The 15048-nt window shown below is 39.0% G+C and overlaps 1 protein-coding gene across 50 annotated transcripts in view; it reads right to left on the bottom strand.

Annotated features, from left to right (window-relative positions):
- Positions 1 to 2480: 2480 nt before the first annotated feature.
- Positions 2481 to 15048, bottom strand: part of RIMS1 (regulating synaptic membrane exocytosis 1) — a 323528-nt gene continuing 310960 nt past the window's right edge. For all 50 annotated transcript variants that reach the window (XM_069851408.1, XM_069851407.1, XM_069851383.1 and 47 more), the window contains 5 exons: positions 13458 to 13599; positions 8720 to 8832; positions 6044 to 6145; positions 4794 to 4933; positions 2481 to 2991 (listed from right to left, as the gene is read on the bottom strand). In XM_069851408.1, coding sequence (XP_069707509.1) covers positions 2773 to 2991; positions 4794 to 4933; positions 6044 to 6145; positions 8720 to 8832; positions 13458 to 13599 — 716 coding nt within the window. In that variant the 3' untranslated portion in view covers positions 2481 to 2772. The remainder of the gene's footprint in view (positions 2992 to 4793; positions 4934 to 6043; positions 6146 to 8719; positions 8833 to 13457; positions 13600 to 15048) is intronic.

Consider the following 15048-nt stretch of genomic DNA (forward strand, 5'->3'; position numbering starts at 1 on the left):
ATTTAAACAGATCACTCCCACCACACAGAAGCAGAAATATAACATGCCTTTTGTCCAGAGATTTACCATGTTTAATAATTCATTTTTCAGTAGCTTAACCATGTATTCAGATAAATAAAGTGATAAACAAAAGTGTTCAAAGTGAGGCAATATTGTCTTTATGTTATTTTTAAATTGTGATCAGGTATCTGTGGGACATGGAAAACTAAAAATTGAACAAAATACATAATGTTTGCTTCTCTAGTAAAATTTAGTGCCAAATTCTGCTCTCAGGTAAATTTTGATAAAGGGCATTACAACACGAGGATATATTTCTGGGTTTTAAAAGTGCAAAAGATCAGTTGTTGTCACATCTTAAAGACTCAGCAGTCACCAGCTGGAGAGCTGGTGTCTAGCTCTAACCATTATCACCCCACTGACTTAGTGTTAGCAGAAATAGCTTCACTCAACTCCAATAGGCTGATTTGATTTTGCTAGATTCTAATTTGGCAGAATTTGGGTTTTGACGTCAATTTGCCTGCTTCAGCGAATGAGAGCACAATTTGGCTCCTTGCTTGGTGAAAAGGAAGCCAACCAAACACGACTTTCACTAGGCCACAGGTTTTGGCCCCAGATTTCAACATACACTATTACAGTGATCAAAAGAACCATAGAGATTACTTATCATTTTACTGTTCCTTAACACATTTCACACAGTCCTGCAGCGAGCAGAATCACAGATGAACCTCAGAACATACAGAGAGCACAACTACTACACTGGACATGAAAAGGAAATTTTATTAAACATGTTTACATAACATGAGCTGGAAGTTCATTTAAAAGCACAGGGGAGTGTTAAGACAAGTGGTCAAAATAGAAAGGTACTATCGAATTATAACTAATTGTTTTTTGGCCACTAAGACAGAACAGGATCTAGTAGTAGTGCACCAATTCTTGAGTTCTTCCTGCTCAGCAGGTCGAGCAGTAACCAATCTGCGCCCTATGGAAAGATGGGCAGAATAATTCCCACGTGTTGAGTAATAATAAATAGTTCACTTGGTGCAGGCAGTATGTCTATGAATTAAAACCTAGTGTGTACACAGTTTCTACATGTGTTACAGCCCCACAGTAGGAATCTACACCAAAATAGTTATTAGAAGGAATTTGGTCCGTACTACATCACGTTTTCCATAGGGTAAAAAATAAAGTCCATCTATAGACATTTAGCACCAGACTCACAGACCTAGCCTGGCTAAAACCTGCGAAATGTCTATAAGAAAAATGGATGGCTTAGATTTCTTGTTTACCTCAGTATAGTAATTACGAGCAAACTGTACAAGTACATGCAACATACAAGCTGGCCTATGTGGAACTAACATACATTATTAAATAACCTTTTTCATCTCTTTTTACAAAACGTGCATGCAGCTTTGAACAGTTCCAAGTCATGCTGCTCTATTTGTGTGATCACAAAATTGAATGGCCTGTAAAAGGAGGGGAAACATATCAATGCACCTGCAGGAATCTGCAGTTGTTCGCACATTTACAGAGTATCACAAGGGATTTCAAGGCCAAGAAGAACTTAAATGAATAAAAAGCAAATTGAAATTTGACTTTTTTTTTTCTCCAAAAAGTAAGATATCTTGCGTTAAAAAATCAAGCCTTGTGCTTGCATCAGTCTCAAAGAAATGTAAACTAAAATCTGATAAAAACATTAGTAAGTGCAGAATATTTCAACTGGAATTTCCAGTGAAACACTGAACAACTCATACCATGCTCTATCCAGGGCAGACAGGTGCATCTGAAGTGACGCACATCAGAGAAGCCTGGGTACAGCTGAAAGTGTCATATGCTCAATCCATTCCTGGTCAACGTTTTGGGAAGTAAAATATACATTTATACACATAAACATAAATATTTCCTCTCCATTTCTAGGAGGAAAACTGCATTACCAGTAACATATTCAATGTCAAAAATTAAGACTAAAGCTGCTTTATATCAGTCCCCAGCAATAGTTGCAGAATTCTCCAAAATTCTTCCATGCAAAACATCATAAACATAAAAGTTTTTATATATAATGCAAACATATCTGCTTTTTACAAAGAAAAAGTGGCACTGTGATGATTATTTATTTTTAAGAATATAACTTAGATTGGTCATTTGTTCTGGGTTCCTATGTGAGAGACTTGGAAGCACCAGAACTGAGAAACAATTTGAACTCGCTGGAATTGTAACTGTGGCTGTTGAACACTTTAACGATGCTTACAGAGATATGCTTCAGCCCTTTTTCGTTTGGTTTAGAAAAAGAAAGGAAGGGTTTCTGTTTGCGTTGTGAGGACTTCTACAAAACTAGCAGAATCACATGGCAAAAAAAACTAGTGGAAGTGACAAGTACAGAAAAACTGCTGAAACACCAGGAAGGTAACACTGCTTGAGGGCTCTGTCAAAATGTGAAGAATACAACATTGTTAACAGAGTGAGAGCTTCCAGTTTGGCTCATCTTTGACTTAGGTCGAATCTAGAGGTCCCTCTCTCTCTTTGTCTTTTGGATTAGTTTGGTTTTTTTTTTGATCATTATAAGCATCAGTGATAGCCGCTAAATAGATTGGCCGTGTGTGATATACCTTTGTTCTGTCAATTTAAGCCATCTCTTGACAAACAGACATATTTTTGGATAACTACTACAAGGAAAACCAGAAGTGATTGTCTCTCTCCAACAGCGTTTTCTGATCATGTGAGCATCTGGTTCCAATTATTATCCTGGGTGACATTTCTATTAGACAGCACCTGCTACTATGACCTAATGCAGGGAGGCCCAGTTGAACTTTCCAGAGATGACTGGGAAGCCCTGCGCGTCAGGGGAGTCAAGGTTGGATCCACTAGTGATGAAGGTGGAAATAATTTATACCAGCCTATTACCACACTGGAGAGATCCAGTTCCTCTAGAAGGATCTGTGCAACTCCCATGAAGCATTTGTGGTCCATTCGGCCGTAGTCTCCCCAAACTATTACCTGGAAGAACATAAAATACAGGTTCAGCATTGTCCCCAAAACCATGCTTATATGTTCACTCTTGCTGTTATGTGTTACCTGGAAAAATTATGGAGATGATCATAGTGGGTGCTATTGGAAGACACGTTAAGGACAAGGCAATCATCAGGCTTTTGCTGCCAGCTCATTCACAGTTACATGTATGTTTTTGACTTCCACCGTGTTAAACTAAATACTGAACACAAAACTTGATTTTGCCTTTGTTATGAAATTATCTCGTTTCAGTCTAAGAAATTGCACTTGTGTATCTGCTATAATTGACCATATGATAGTGGTATCCTACCTGGATTCAGCTATTGAACTGACAAAGGAGGGAGATTTTTTTAAAAACATACTTTTTTAAACTAAAAAGCTAATGATGTTCTTAGCAACAGAAGCATTGAAACTGATAATCTACCACAATATTGGAACAGAGTTATTTCTTGATGTGCATCCTATATTGGTTTTGTCCAGTCTTGACTTCCACTTCCCCCATTATGGTGAAAACCCCTTAATTAGTAAGGTTGGAAGGAGCTGCAGTGTTGTGGCGTAGCGGGTCGAAGCACATCTTTTGACATTGTGTCCACTGCACTATGTCACACTAAGTAGACTGAGGGAGTGTTGCCATAGCCTCTGTTGTTTCTGTTTCTTCCTCACATAGATAATAGGTGTTTTCATTACTCACAGCCAATTCAATTGAATGTATCTCACTGTTGGAAAAAATGTTTAATTTTTATATTTTATGACTCTTAATTTCAAAGCACATTTCAAAGTATTTATAATTATTCTAAATAGTTAGGCGGGTTTAGTATATTTTAACCACATGAGCCACATAGAATTTCTTTAAGTTTTAATATTTCTTATGAACTACCCCTTCAGTGCTTTCCTCTTTTTTCCCTCTATTGTTTTGAAAGCATTAGAAGTCAATGCACACTGGTCTTAGTTTCAGTGCTATTAAAGAGTTTAGGCATAGCACAGAAGTTAAAGTCTTACTGTGACAAAAAGAAAAAAGATAAATATTTTTCCTGAACTTTTGTGGTTTGGGATTCCATATATCACAGTTCTTGTCTTCCAGAGAAGAATGTGGTTTGTGTCACATCAGTGGAACTCAATAATAAAAGGTGAATAATGATGAAATAACTTCTGCCAAGATGTGTTTTTAAGTGTCTCCAGTCTTCTGTGTAGAGAAGAATAAAAATTTGCTGTAATTCAAAGGTAACTTTTGTGGTTTTGTTTGATTGCTGTTATTTGATTTATTCTTTATTGACATCGCCATCGTACTTATTTAATAACTGAGCATTAATTCTATGCCAGTTAAAGACAAAACTCTTCTTGGTCTCATAACAAACAATCCTGAATTCATGGCCAGCTATCTAGGCAGCCTGATCTAGAGGGATGTCCCTGCCCATGGCAGGGGGTTGGAACTGGATGACCTCTAAGGTTCCTTCCAACCCTAACTATTCTATGCTTCTATGATTCTATGATTCTATGTGTAGTGTAAAGAAAAAGTGATTCTTAAGGGTGAATGATTGTTCCCTCTTGTGGGAAAACCTAGTGGCAGGACAGGAGCATGAATCAGCAGAAGAGAAATGTTTAATACATCGAGATATTTTGCAGGTCTGAAACCACAAGAAACCACAAGCCACAAGGATGTGTTTTGCTAGTATTTATAACATTAAATGTTTAGTGAGTTGGAATGGGTTTACGCACATTGCTTAAACTTGAGTAAACGTGCAAGCATCTCTCCAAATAAGAGTCCAAAATGGGATTAAGAAGCAACTGACCTGAAGGACTTTACCCTGTGGACTTTCATCAAAAACCAGTGTCTGTTGGTACAAAGGATCAAGGGTCTTCCGTGCAATTCTTGTCTTCTTTTTAGCTATACAGGCTCCATTTTCCAATAAATACACTTTGACATAGGGAGCTGCAAATAGAACATCATGAATTTTATGTCTGGACTTAAAAACTCCATTGCACCTCTGAGCTGGAGGATAAATGCCTTAAAAGGAAGCTGAGTGGAAAGAAAATGATACATGCTGTCTTCACTGTATAATCTGAATACAATTATATTCATAAAATAAATGACATGGCCCATAAGAAATCAATTTGATTTTTATAAACCTTGAATTTAATGATCTAAGATGTTACTAACAACAATCCTGTTTCGTGGCTGTCATTTTAAAAACACTTCCCTTTGCCAGGAATTAACTGTCACTGATAGCTCCTCTGGAGTCTTTATGTATGTTTATGGGTCAGATATATTCCAAAACAAAAGACTTTGATGTTTCATTGAAAGGAATATTTAAAACTAAATCACTCAGATAACGCAAACATTAATTGCTCTTTCTTCAGCAATTGCTTAGTTTTTAGCTCCTAAGGAGGTTGTAAAGTACCATTCTGGCAAAATGTCATCTAAAACAACTGTTCCAGTTGTCATGGCAAGCAGAGGTTGTGGTGGAGATGATACATCTCTTCTAATAAAGATTTCTATAAATAACCAGAACTTCCAAAAATGTCCCTATGAAATTATATAATATTAAATCTCATTCATTATACAAATTATTGACACTGGCACTGGCATAACCTGCTGCCTTGAAGCACTGTTGTGTTCAGAAGAGTGCGGCATGTGGGTCCACTAAACTGTTTGCTCACAGCACTTTCATCTCTTCTCCATCTCTCGTTTTGACATGGAACAAACACAAAGGATTTCACCTACATCAACAAAGCCTTTCTGAGATACTTGACTTGCCTACAATACACAGAAATACTTCTGCAACCGGTCCTTTCAGAATGGATGTTGAATTGCTGAAAATCATTCCTTGAAGGATGGCATGCCAGGCAGATGCAAGGTGGTAAGCGGTGGACATTGGTAGAAAGCATATATTCATGCACCTATTCTTTGTTAAAAAGCAAACCAAACAAATGCAAATGTAGTGATAGCAAATGGGGACCTCAAAAAGTCTCCAGTCCCAAGTTCATCAGCATACTTCATATTCTTGTTTTCTGTTCATATATTATCTATTTTTTCCCTTACCTGGGGTGGACTTGGAGCCAGGTTTCTGTGTGAGGCCACGAGCTCTAATGACTTCTACTTCTAACTGGCCCTTTTTATCGACCATTCCAATCTGGATGTCACCTGAGAGGGAGAAGAAAGAAGCCCACATTTTAGAGAAGCAGTACAGCTGGGAGGTAGGCTATAACTGTGAGAAAAAGAATGACTAGCTTGCTACTAGTCTGCTTGCCACATTTCCTCCTGATCTCTTTAATTTCACCACCATTAAACCTGGACTAAAAGATGTACTTGGGGAGGCACAGTGCCCTCTCTTGGTGTATGGTTTATATCAGAGCTCAGGATTTCTGATCCACGGAGGCAGGCCGATTTACAGTAACACTTATGATATAAACACTACACCTTTAATTTTGCATTTGCGAATTAACTAGAGACTTCCTACCTAGGACTGTTGCCCCAGTGTGCTGGTCACTGACATGCACTGTCCTGACAGTGGTTCCACATTCAGAGAGCCTAAAACTCAGACTCATGTTCAGAAATCCCCTCAGCCGGACGTTTCTTCCTCCAAGTTGAGATGCAAGAGCTGGTATTGCAAAGGCTCCTTGTCTGATGCAGCAGGAAGCAGAACCAATGGTAGAAGCTAACGTTGAAAGCCTCTGTGACTACAACTGCCTATCTGGATCCTCAGCGTAAGGCAGAGACACCAATCAGACAAGGCATACAGTCACAGCACAGCTTCAGAAAATGATACTCTGACCCCCAGAAGCTCGGAAGAGGTTGCCTTCTGCAAAAGTCTCTAACAAGTACAGAGGGGACAATTTTTCTGTTTTTATCAACACTCCACACCTATTTTTAGTTTGAATAAAATGATGCAACATGTTAAAATATGAAGCTGCTTTTGCTACTAGCCAGTCAAACTAGTTTACCTGCCTGAGTTCAGAAAAGTGACATTTCCTGCAGAAAAAGGAAACTGCTTAGTCTGAGACCAAGCACTGCTCTGATCAAGATCAATATAATGCAAGGGAAGTCAACTAAGGGCTGATGCTCAAAGTATTATATCTCTATGGTTTCATGTATCATGGAATCAGCTGTGAAGAAATCTAACTGGCCACTAAGAATAAAAATGCATGGTATGACATGGGCATCCATGTGACACTTGTGCAATCAAGTAAACTATATGTGTGTTCATGAAACACCTGAATATGGATATATTCGCCATGTCAACTCTTTATTGTCTAAAGAGCATGCCCCAAAATAGACAGTCCTGAACTATAGAAAAAGGGGTCCAGAATTAGACAGCATTTTGAAATTAACTGGGTGTGAGGTTCTCATATGCTTGTCTAACAATATATAGAAGCTGTGTTTGTACCTTGGTACCTGAAGTATAAGCAGGGAAGATTTTTTTACTCAATCAAACTTTGCTTGAATAAACAGAGCTCCGCGTTGCACTAAAAATAGTTCCCAGGAAAATTCCAGCAAGCCTCTTTAAGAGCATATCTTTGCATTGCATATCCAAAATAAAACATGCCACAGGGAACCAGAAGGGGGAGCAGCAATACAAACATTTTAAAATTGTCACTAGTGAAAAAACACAACATAGAAGGCCTCCCGAAAATTGTTAGAAAGCATGATTAATTGCTTTTTTGAGGGCCAAACTCGAGCCTTTAGTAACTAAAACAGTTCTAAGAAGTGAAAATAAACATATTACTCAGTTAATCTGCAGAAAAAAAGTTTAGTCAGAAAACAAGATTAAAATAAATAGATGGAAGAAATCTAGAACCTTATATTCATACCAATTGAGCTACTTAAGTTTTTAATGGGCAGTCATCTCACAAATATCTTCTCTTTCACAAGAAACAACAAAAAAATATTTAAAAAGTTTAGTACTTGCTAATGCAATAGAAAAGGAGCAGTTATTTAGACTTACACAGCAACCCTTGCCTTATGGGGTACTCAAAGAATTACTCAAGAAAGTTTCTGTCTCCTTCTGCTCATGCACTGGGAGGGCAATACTCTCATCTGCAATTTTCATTTCTGTTTCTCTCTTGTTTTTCAGAGGAGTCTCAGTAGCCCTTCCTGAAGTTTATTCTCCCAAGATAATGATACTGAAGCACTGGCCAGTTGTAATGCCCAGCAGCAGAGGTATGGTTACAGCAGTGGATCAGGGCTCCTTGCTTAGCATCCTAAAGCATGTCTAAGAATTGCTCAAACATAAGAAAATATTATAAAACTTTTCCAAAGATATTGTGCTGTTGTACACCTGCCATACTCATACCCCAGTCATAACCCAGATACAGCGAGTGCTGCTGTAGGGAAATCCAGATTGGTTTGCAATACAAAGAAAATCACAGTTGGGCCCAGTATAATCTGTGGCAAGTAAATACAAACTCTGAACAGCAGGGATTTTGCAGTGAGCTACAGCAGGAGAAGCTACAACGGTTTTGAGTGGGAAGTAAACGTGCAACCTCTGTCTTAAAATTGCAAATGAGATTAGAGACACCTCACATAAGGAGCAAATAATGTTTCTCATCATTTTGGATGTTAGCATGTTAGAAATACCATGGACTGCATATAGAACCTTCATGTTTACAGTGAGGAAAGCCACTTTGTACAAGCCTTTTTAGTGCTGCAGTCTGGCAGCGTGTGCATTTCTTAATTGGCTCATTATTCATTTAATAGAAGAGAAAATATTCTTCTTACCCATGGCAGGTGTTGCTAGCGTTTGTCGGCCTACTAACTGTGCAGGTCCAAGTCCATCGAGGAAATCACTGAACTGACTGTCAGCGCCCAGCCGTACTCCAGGAAATATTAAGCTGAAGCAAAATAAAAGCCGGTTAAGCCAAAGAATAGGATTAATTTCTATTGTCCTACAGTATTTACCTCACTACTTATACAAAGCAAGCAGCCCAGGATGTGCAACCACAAATTTGCAGCAGCATCAGGAATGAGTTGTCTCCCATGGACCCCATTCTGCACAAGGACCCAAAGTAGTCCATAAAAATGTTCTTTCTAAGAAGCTATCCAGGAGCAGAGAAGAGCCTGACAGGTGAAAACACCGTGAGTGACCTTGTATAAGAAAATATAGAAAGCCTCATGAAATCGAATAGTCTATCACTCTTCATTATAGATTTACCTTGTTTTATGTCTGTACATACATCCAAATCCCATCCACATCAGCCAGAACAAACAAGCAAACCAGATATATACACTAAATTATTCTAATTGTTGCAGCCATTAAACGAAGCAGTAAATTGGCAGGTAGCACCAGTGTTAATTACAGCCAAACCTGATCCTTCTCCCTAGTTACAATGCTCTGGTAGCCACATCTGGATCTACAGCTGGTACCCATCCCTCTTCTAGGACACAAACTAAGCTGTAATACATTTGCACAGAATATATGAGTTTTCCCAAGCTGCTTTCTTTCCAGAATTTTCATTTTCTTTTTTAATAGATATTTGTTCTCCAAACAATAACTAAACAAACAAAAACCCAAACAAATTATCCATGGTGGGGAGACTTAGTTTTGACTTCCTTATCACAATAATGAGGAACAGAAGAACAGATTTTGAACCAAGTCTTGATAGCATCTCACCTGGCAGGCCATCCACCATTCTGCCTCTGCTTCTCACTCAGAGCAAGTTCCCTATTAGACTGGAGAAAATAATCACAAAACTTCCTAAGAAAAACTTCTAGGGTGAAAAGCTTGTGTGTGCCAGTCATTCCATTCACACTGAAAATTGTCCACAAACCCCAGTTTGCTGGATAGACCTCATTCCTCTCTTCAAGACTAAAGGATCTTAGTATATCTGCATAAATGTGTAGACTGCCTGCAATTAAAGTTGGCTACAAAATATCAGCAGAGTGCTTTTCACTAGAAAACTCTGATTTACAAAAAAATAAGCTTTTACAGAAGTTTAGTTTTATATCATATTTAAGAAGGTTTCTTTAAATGGAGGAGGAAAAGAGCCTCAAGGTTTCCAGTTCAACCGTCAGCCCAGCAGTTACAACATTCACTTAACCTGGAGATACAGGTTCAAGCCACTCACCCCACCTGACAAGACACACAGTCTCTTTCTCTCTGCAGTGGCACTTCCCATTCACTCTTGCTCCTGCTACGAAAAATTTTTCTCTCTTTTTTTTCTCCTTTTTCCCCAGAACACCTGTTACATTTTGCTATGGAATGACTAACAACACTGAAAATCTTCACTTGAGAGCCTCCTCACATTTCAGACACCTCCAGCTATACAAACAATGAAGGGGGTGAATTACTCTATTCACTTTAATGTGCATTAATTCTAATTCATTAAACCTAGGTTATGAGGCAAGCAGAAAAACATAACATAGTAGTTGGGGTATCTACTGCAGGACTCTGTATTCTCAGCTGACCTATGCATGTGATTGGACTTATGAAATGCAGGATAAGGCATAGTACTAGCAAAAAACTATGTCACCCTGGAAGTGAAGTCAGTATCATAATGCACACACACAAGGAAAGAAAAGGAGTCTGTGTGAACTTAACACAAGCACTTCCTGACTGTCATTGTTACCCACCAACAGTGAACTGAAGATAAAATACTGCTCAAGCAACCAACCTTCTCACTGATTTTGATGGGAATCTCACAGGAGACAGGAAAAAATCCTCAGCAAACAGATTCGCTATTCAAACGTAAGCAAATTCTGAATACAAGGTGCTATCAAAAACTGATTTGTGCTTGCACTAGATATAATATCTGAACTCAAAGGTGATATTTCTAAAATTTGTAACAGGCCCAGAAGAAGGAGGTAGAGAGGAAGCAGATTTTAGGATCAGCTAGCACAGTGCATGTACCCCGATCATGGGATGCAATTGTGCAGCTTCCCCTCCACACTGCACTTGTGTCCCACTCATGCTTTAAAAACTGGGCTATGATGCACACAGGGGAAGTGATTATACAGTAGAAGACTATTTAATTGGTCATCTTTCTTATGAGGATCTCTGCATTTAACATTCTTCATTCACTGAACTAAACCCAGAGTTGCTGTGAACTAACGTTATTCTATCAGAGTGTCTGAGGATTTGATCTATAGCTAAATCATAGAATTTGAGAAAATCAGAAGACACTTGAGAAATTTTCTAAGTCAGAAATTACAGCACCACAATGAAGAAGAACTCTCTAGCATCCATTTTACCTATGGCATTGTGTCCTGTTTATGGACTTTTTCTCTTCTTGCATTGCAGCAAGATATATTTAACTGTTTCACTCGAGTTTTGCTATCTGACTCCTTTAGGCATTCTACTGGACTTCTCCTCAGAGTCACTCTTAGATATTGGTAGTGTCCTCACTTCACTGACCTCACTGTTTCTTTGCTCTTGCCAGGACTGGAATAGGGATGTGGGACATTGGTTAAGACTAAGGTCAAGTGTGAAATGGGTTTGAAATAAGGAAATGAAGCTGAGGAATAATAAGGAACAGCAATCAACCAGAATACTTGGTAACTATCAATCCAAAAGTCTGGGACAGAAACATAGTGACAAGTTAGGGAGCTGATGCCAAAAGCATGGATCGGAAAAGCAGGACAAATGTGGCTGGATGTGATAAATCGCATGAGGAAGTTGAGAGAAGCAAGGAGATTTGTCAGAGGCAGAACTTGTGCTGGGGCAGCAAAAGATGGGGAGCAGGCGCAGGAGCTAAGAAGGCAGAAACAAGACATAAGATGCACATAGAATGACTACCAGTTTATGATAGCTCAATTAACCTTGAAGACTGACCTATTTCTAAAGGATAATTTTCAACTAAGTCCCAATATGCACATCCAGCCTGCTTACATAACCCACTAAAAAGCAAGCAACCTGTTTACCTCCCAGGCTTGCTCTCTTCCCTGCCTTGCTTAGAGGCTGGTTCTCAAGTCAATAATTTAAGGCTCTGCCTTGCAGTTTCTCTTCTCCAGATGCTTGCTGTGACCTCCAGATCCAAACCTTGGCTGCCCTAACCTTACCAAATCTACTTACACGCTCTGAAGGCAAAGCAAAGGATTATGCTGTTCCCCTGAAAAGGTCCTCACTGTCAGTGCTGGGATCCCACCTCTCCCATATTGGTAACTAGGGAAACAGGGTCTCTCAGCTCCTTCTTAGCAGGGTTCAGTTTGCTGGGCCCTGCATCATCATGGAAAGGGACGGGTCCTTTACAGAGTGACATTCCAACACAAAGTGAGGAAGAAGAATGGCAGGATGAAGTGTTGAAGGGTACTTTTAATGCCCTATCATAGGATCATACTGGAAAACATACTGGGGTATTTTACTTTTGTCCCTCACTCTTAACCACTTGCTCAACTCTTTGATTTTGAGTTATTCATTATGCAACCTTTTTTCCTTACGTGACTCTTCCAATTCTTAGGATAATAATAGGTTCATAGTATGGTTTGGGTTGGAAGAGACCTTAAAGATCTTCTAGCCCAACCCCTTCTGTCATGGGTAGGGACATCTTCCACTAGATCACATTGCTCAAAGCCTTATCCAGCCTGGACTTGAACACATTGTTCCAGAGTCTCACCATCTTCATTGTAAAAAAATGACAGTAGTGAGATCCTCTGATAACAGAGAAACTGCACCTTTACACAGCTCCTTGCCATCACCATGACTGCCTCTTGCTCTTTGTGCTTTGAACGATGTTCAGTAGCAATTGTGGTAACACAGTAAGCACATAAAAAAATGAAGTCAAATAAGTCCAAACCTCTCATTTTTTTCCAGGTCTATAGGGTGGACTTGTCTACCCCCTGTTTCCCCTTTTATGGGGAGGCAACTTCTAAGAATCCCTACTGACCACTGTGCCTGGACAGACTCAGCGTATTCCTACTAATTGCTGTGAGGAGGCTGGAGCATTCATGCACACTTTTGTGTCAGATCTGCTTTTGTTCTTCTTTCCTACATACTGAGTCATTCAGCAGTGACTGAAAACAGCTGTCCCCCTCCCCACAGGTATCTGCCTGATTTCAGCTGATGGGGCAGCTGGACTCTGGCTTTACAGTTCTCAATAAGAGACTTGGACCAATCCCAAACTAAACTTTCTTTGTATATAGAATTACTGAACGGAGTTTCATATCACAGAGATTTACATGCAACATTTGAAGTTTAACTCTGAGTTAATCCAAACATAAAGAAAAAGTACCCCTATGTTTTATTTCGAATAATGTTCTCTGAATTTAGTTGTATTTTGATGAACAAAATGCCGCACTGGATGGTTGAGAAAATGTGAATCACTAAGTCCTCTCTTAATTTTAATTTTCAAGAAATTTGTGTTACATGCCTAAAATAGTTCAGTTTTGCAAATGTTGAAAGAGGAAGAATCTGTACACAGTGCTATCCCCTTCAGCTAGAGCTGGAACTTCTCTTCACATCCCTGTTTTTCTTACAAAGAAAAGAAACTTCTCCTATGTTACTGATATTTTTAGTGCCACGTACTTGCCCTCGGAGCTGTAACTATTTATGCTGCCATCAGTGGATTCCCGACTTGGCTGTCGAACCATACGACTTCTCATCTCTGCTGCCATTCCTGTCTCTGTGCTTCTCTGTATCGTGCTCTTCAGCTTCTTGTTGCCAGCCTCTGAAAGCAGAGAAAAAGAAGTGATTAGAATAACAACTCAGAACAAAGCTTTTACTTGTAGTATTCCCCTAACAAGTGATCTGACTTGATCATTGCTATTTAGTAATACAAAAAGACTGTTCTGATTGAAGAAAGATTCCACCTTCTTCAGCTGCAAATTGGTGAAGACTTGTCTTTAAAAGGGCAAACTTTTAGAAATCAAGTGTCTGATTAATAACCTTTATAGAGTCAGAATGTAGACAGGATAACTGTGACAGTGTCTGCTAACCATACAGGCAACAAGATGTCTCTAGCTGCTTTGTTAGTTAGGTTAGGTAACTGCAAAAGAAGTTAGAGCTCTCACAGGAAAAACAGGGAAAAACCCCTTCATGCATTCAACACAAACATTTAAAATACTAAAATATTTAGTATCAAAAATATGATAATGTGTTTTGACCCAGAAAAATCTTGCTCTTCACCACATAAATTCTTCAATGTAAACAATAAGCTTTACATAACTTCTTATATCAGTGCTTCCTAAGTAGAATTAACTCATTGGAGAATCCATATGGAAGATTCTTGAAAGTGCAAATTGAGTTCTACCCACAAGGTTCTGTGTTGCCACTGAGCAAGGACAGCTTCCAGTCCTTTACAAGGGTGGTTATGGGCTCAAGGTACAACGGCCAATTTATAAATGCATTCTACAGTCACATGGCAGAAATTATGCTTCTAAATTATGATACTCATTCTCAAAGACTTTTGACTAAAATACTTCCACCAAAGTCCCTATGTACTGTCATAACACGCATTGACTTCAAACTCAGTGTCCTGTTTGTTTTCATTTAGTTTAGCCTATCATTCAATGGATAACATAGCTTTCTCTCAGGAAGTAGTAGATTTGATATAGTTTCACGTAAGTGCATGCAAAAACATTCTCTTGTGTTTTCCCCTTCATTTCAGTGCTCCTTCATTTGTTCTCTGCAAAGTCTCTGCTTCCTTTTACAGTCTGCTCAGGAAAGTATCTGAAGAAATAAATCTTTCTTCCACATCCACATGCTGTGGAGACTGAATTGCTCTAAAAATTTTTTCAGCTTCCTGTTTCACTTGGACATGGTTGCTATTTGAAACTGGCAGATCTTGAAAGCTGCAGATTTAGTATCCTTCACATGGCCTGCTCATTGCTTGCTCAGGGTGATTCAACATGCTGGTGAGAATAGCTGGCACTTGCTCATCACGTGTGCAGAGCTGGTGGAGAGCAGGGAAAAATCACAGAAGAGAAAGCAGCTCCCCATCTTCTGGGATTATTACAGTAACCTTTTTGGAGCTAGCAGACAAACAGAAAACATGTTCAAGGGGCAAAAGTAATAATTCGTATCTTTGGCTAAGACGAGATAGCACTACAGCAAAAGGGTCTGTGGTTTTCCTTTTAAGCTTTCTGAACCAAGAGTTGTTTATCTATGGCCACCCAGA

Source organism: Phaenicophaeus curvirostris, chromosome 2 (genome assembly GCF_032191515.1).
Source record: "Phaenicophaeus curvirostris isolate KB17595 chromosome 2, BPBGC_Pcur_1.0, whole genome shotgun sequence".
NCBI classification, from domain to species: Eukaryota; Metazoa; Chordata; class Aves; order Cuculiformes; family Cuculidae; genus Phaenicophaeus; species Phaenicophaeus curvirostris.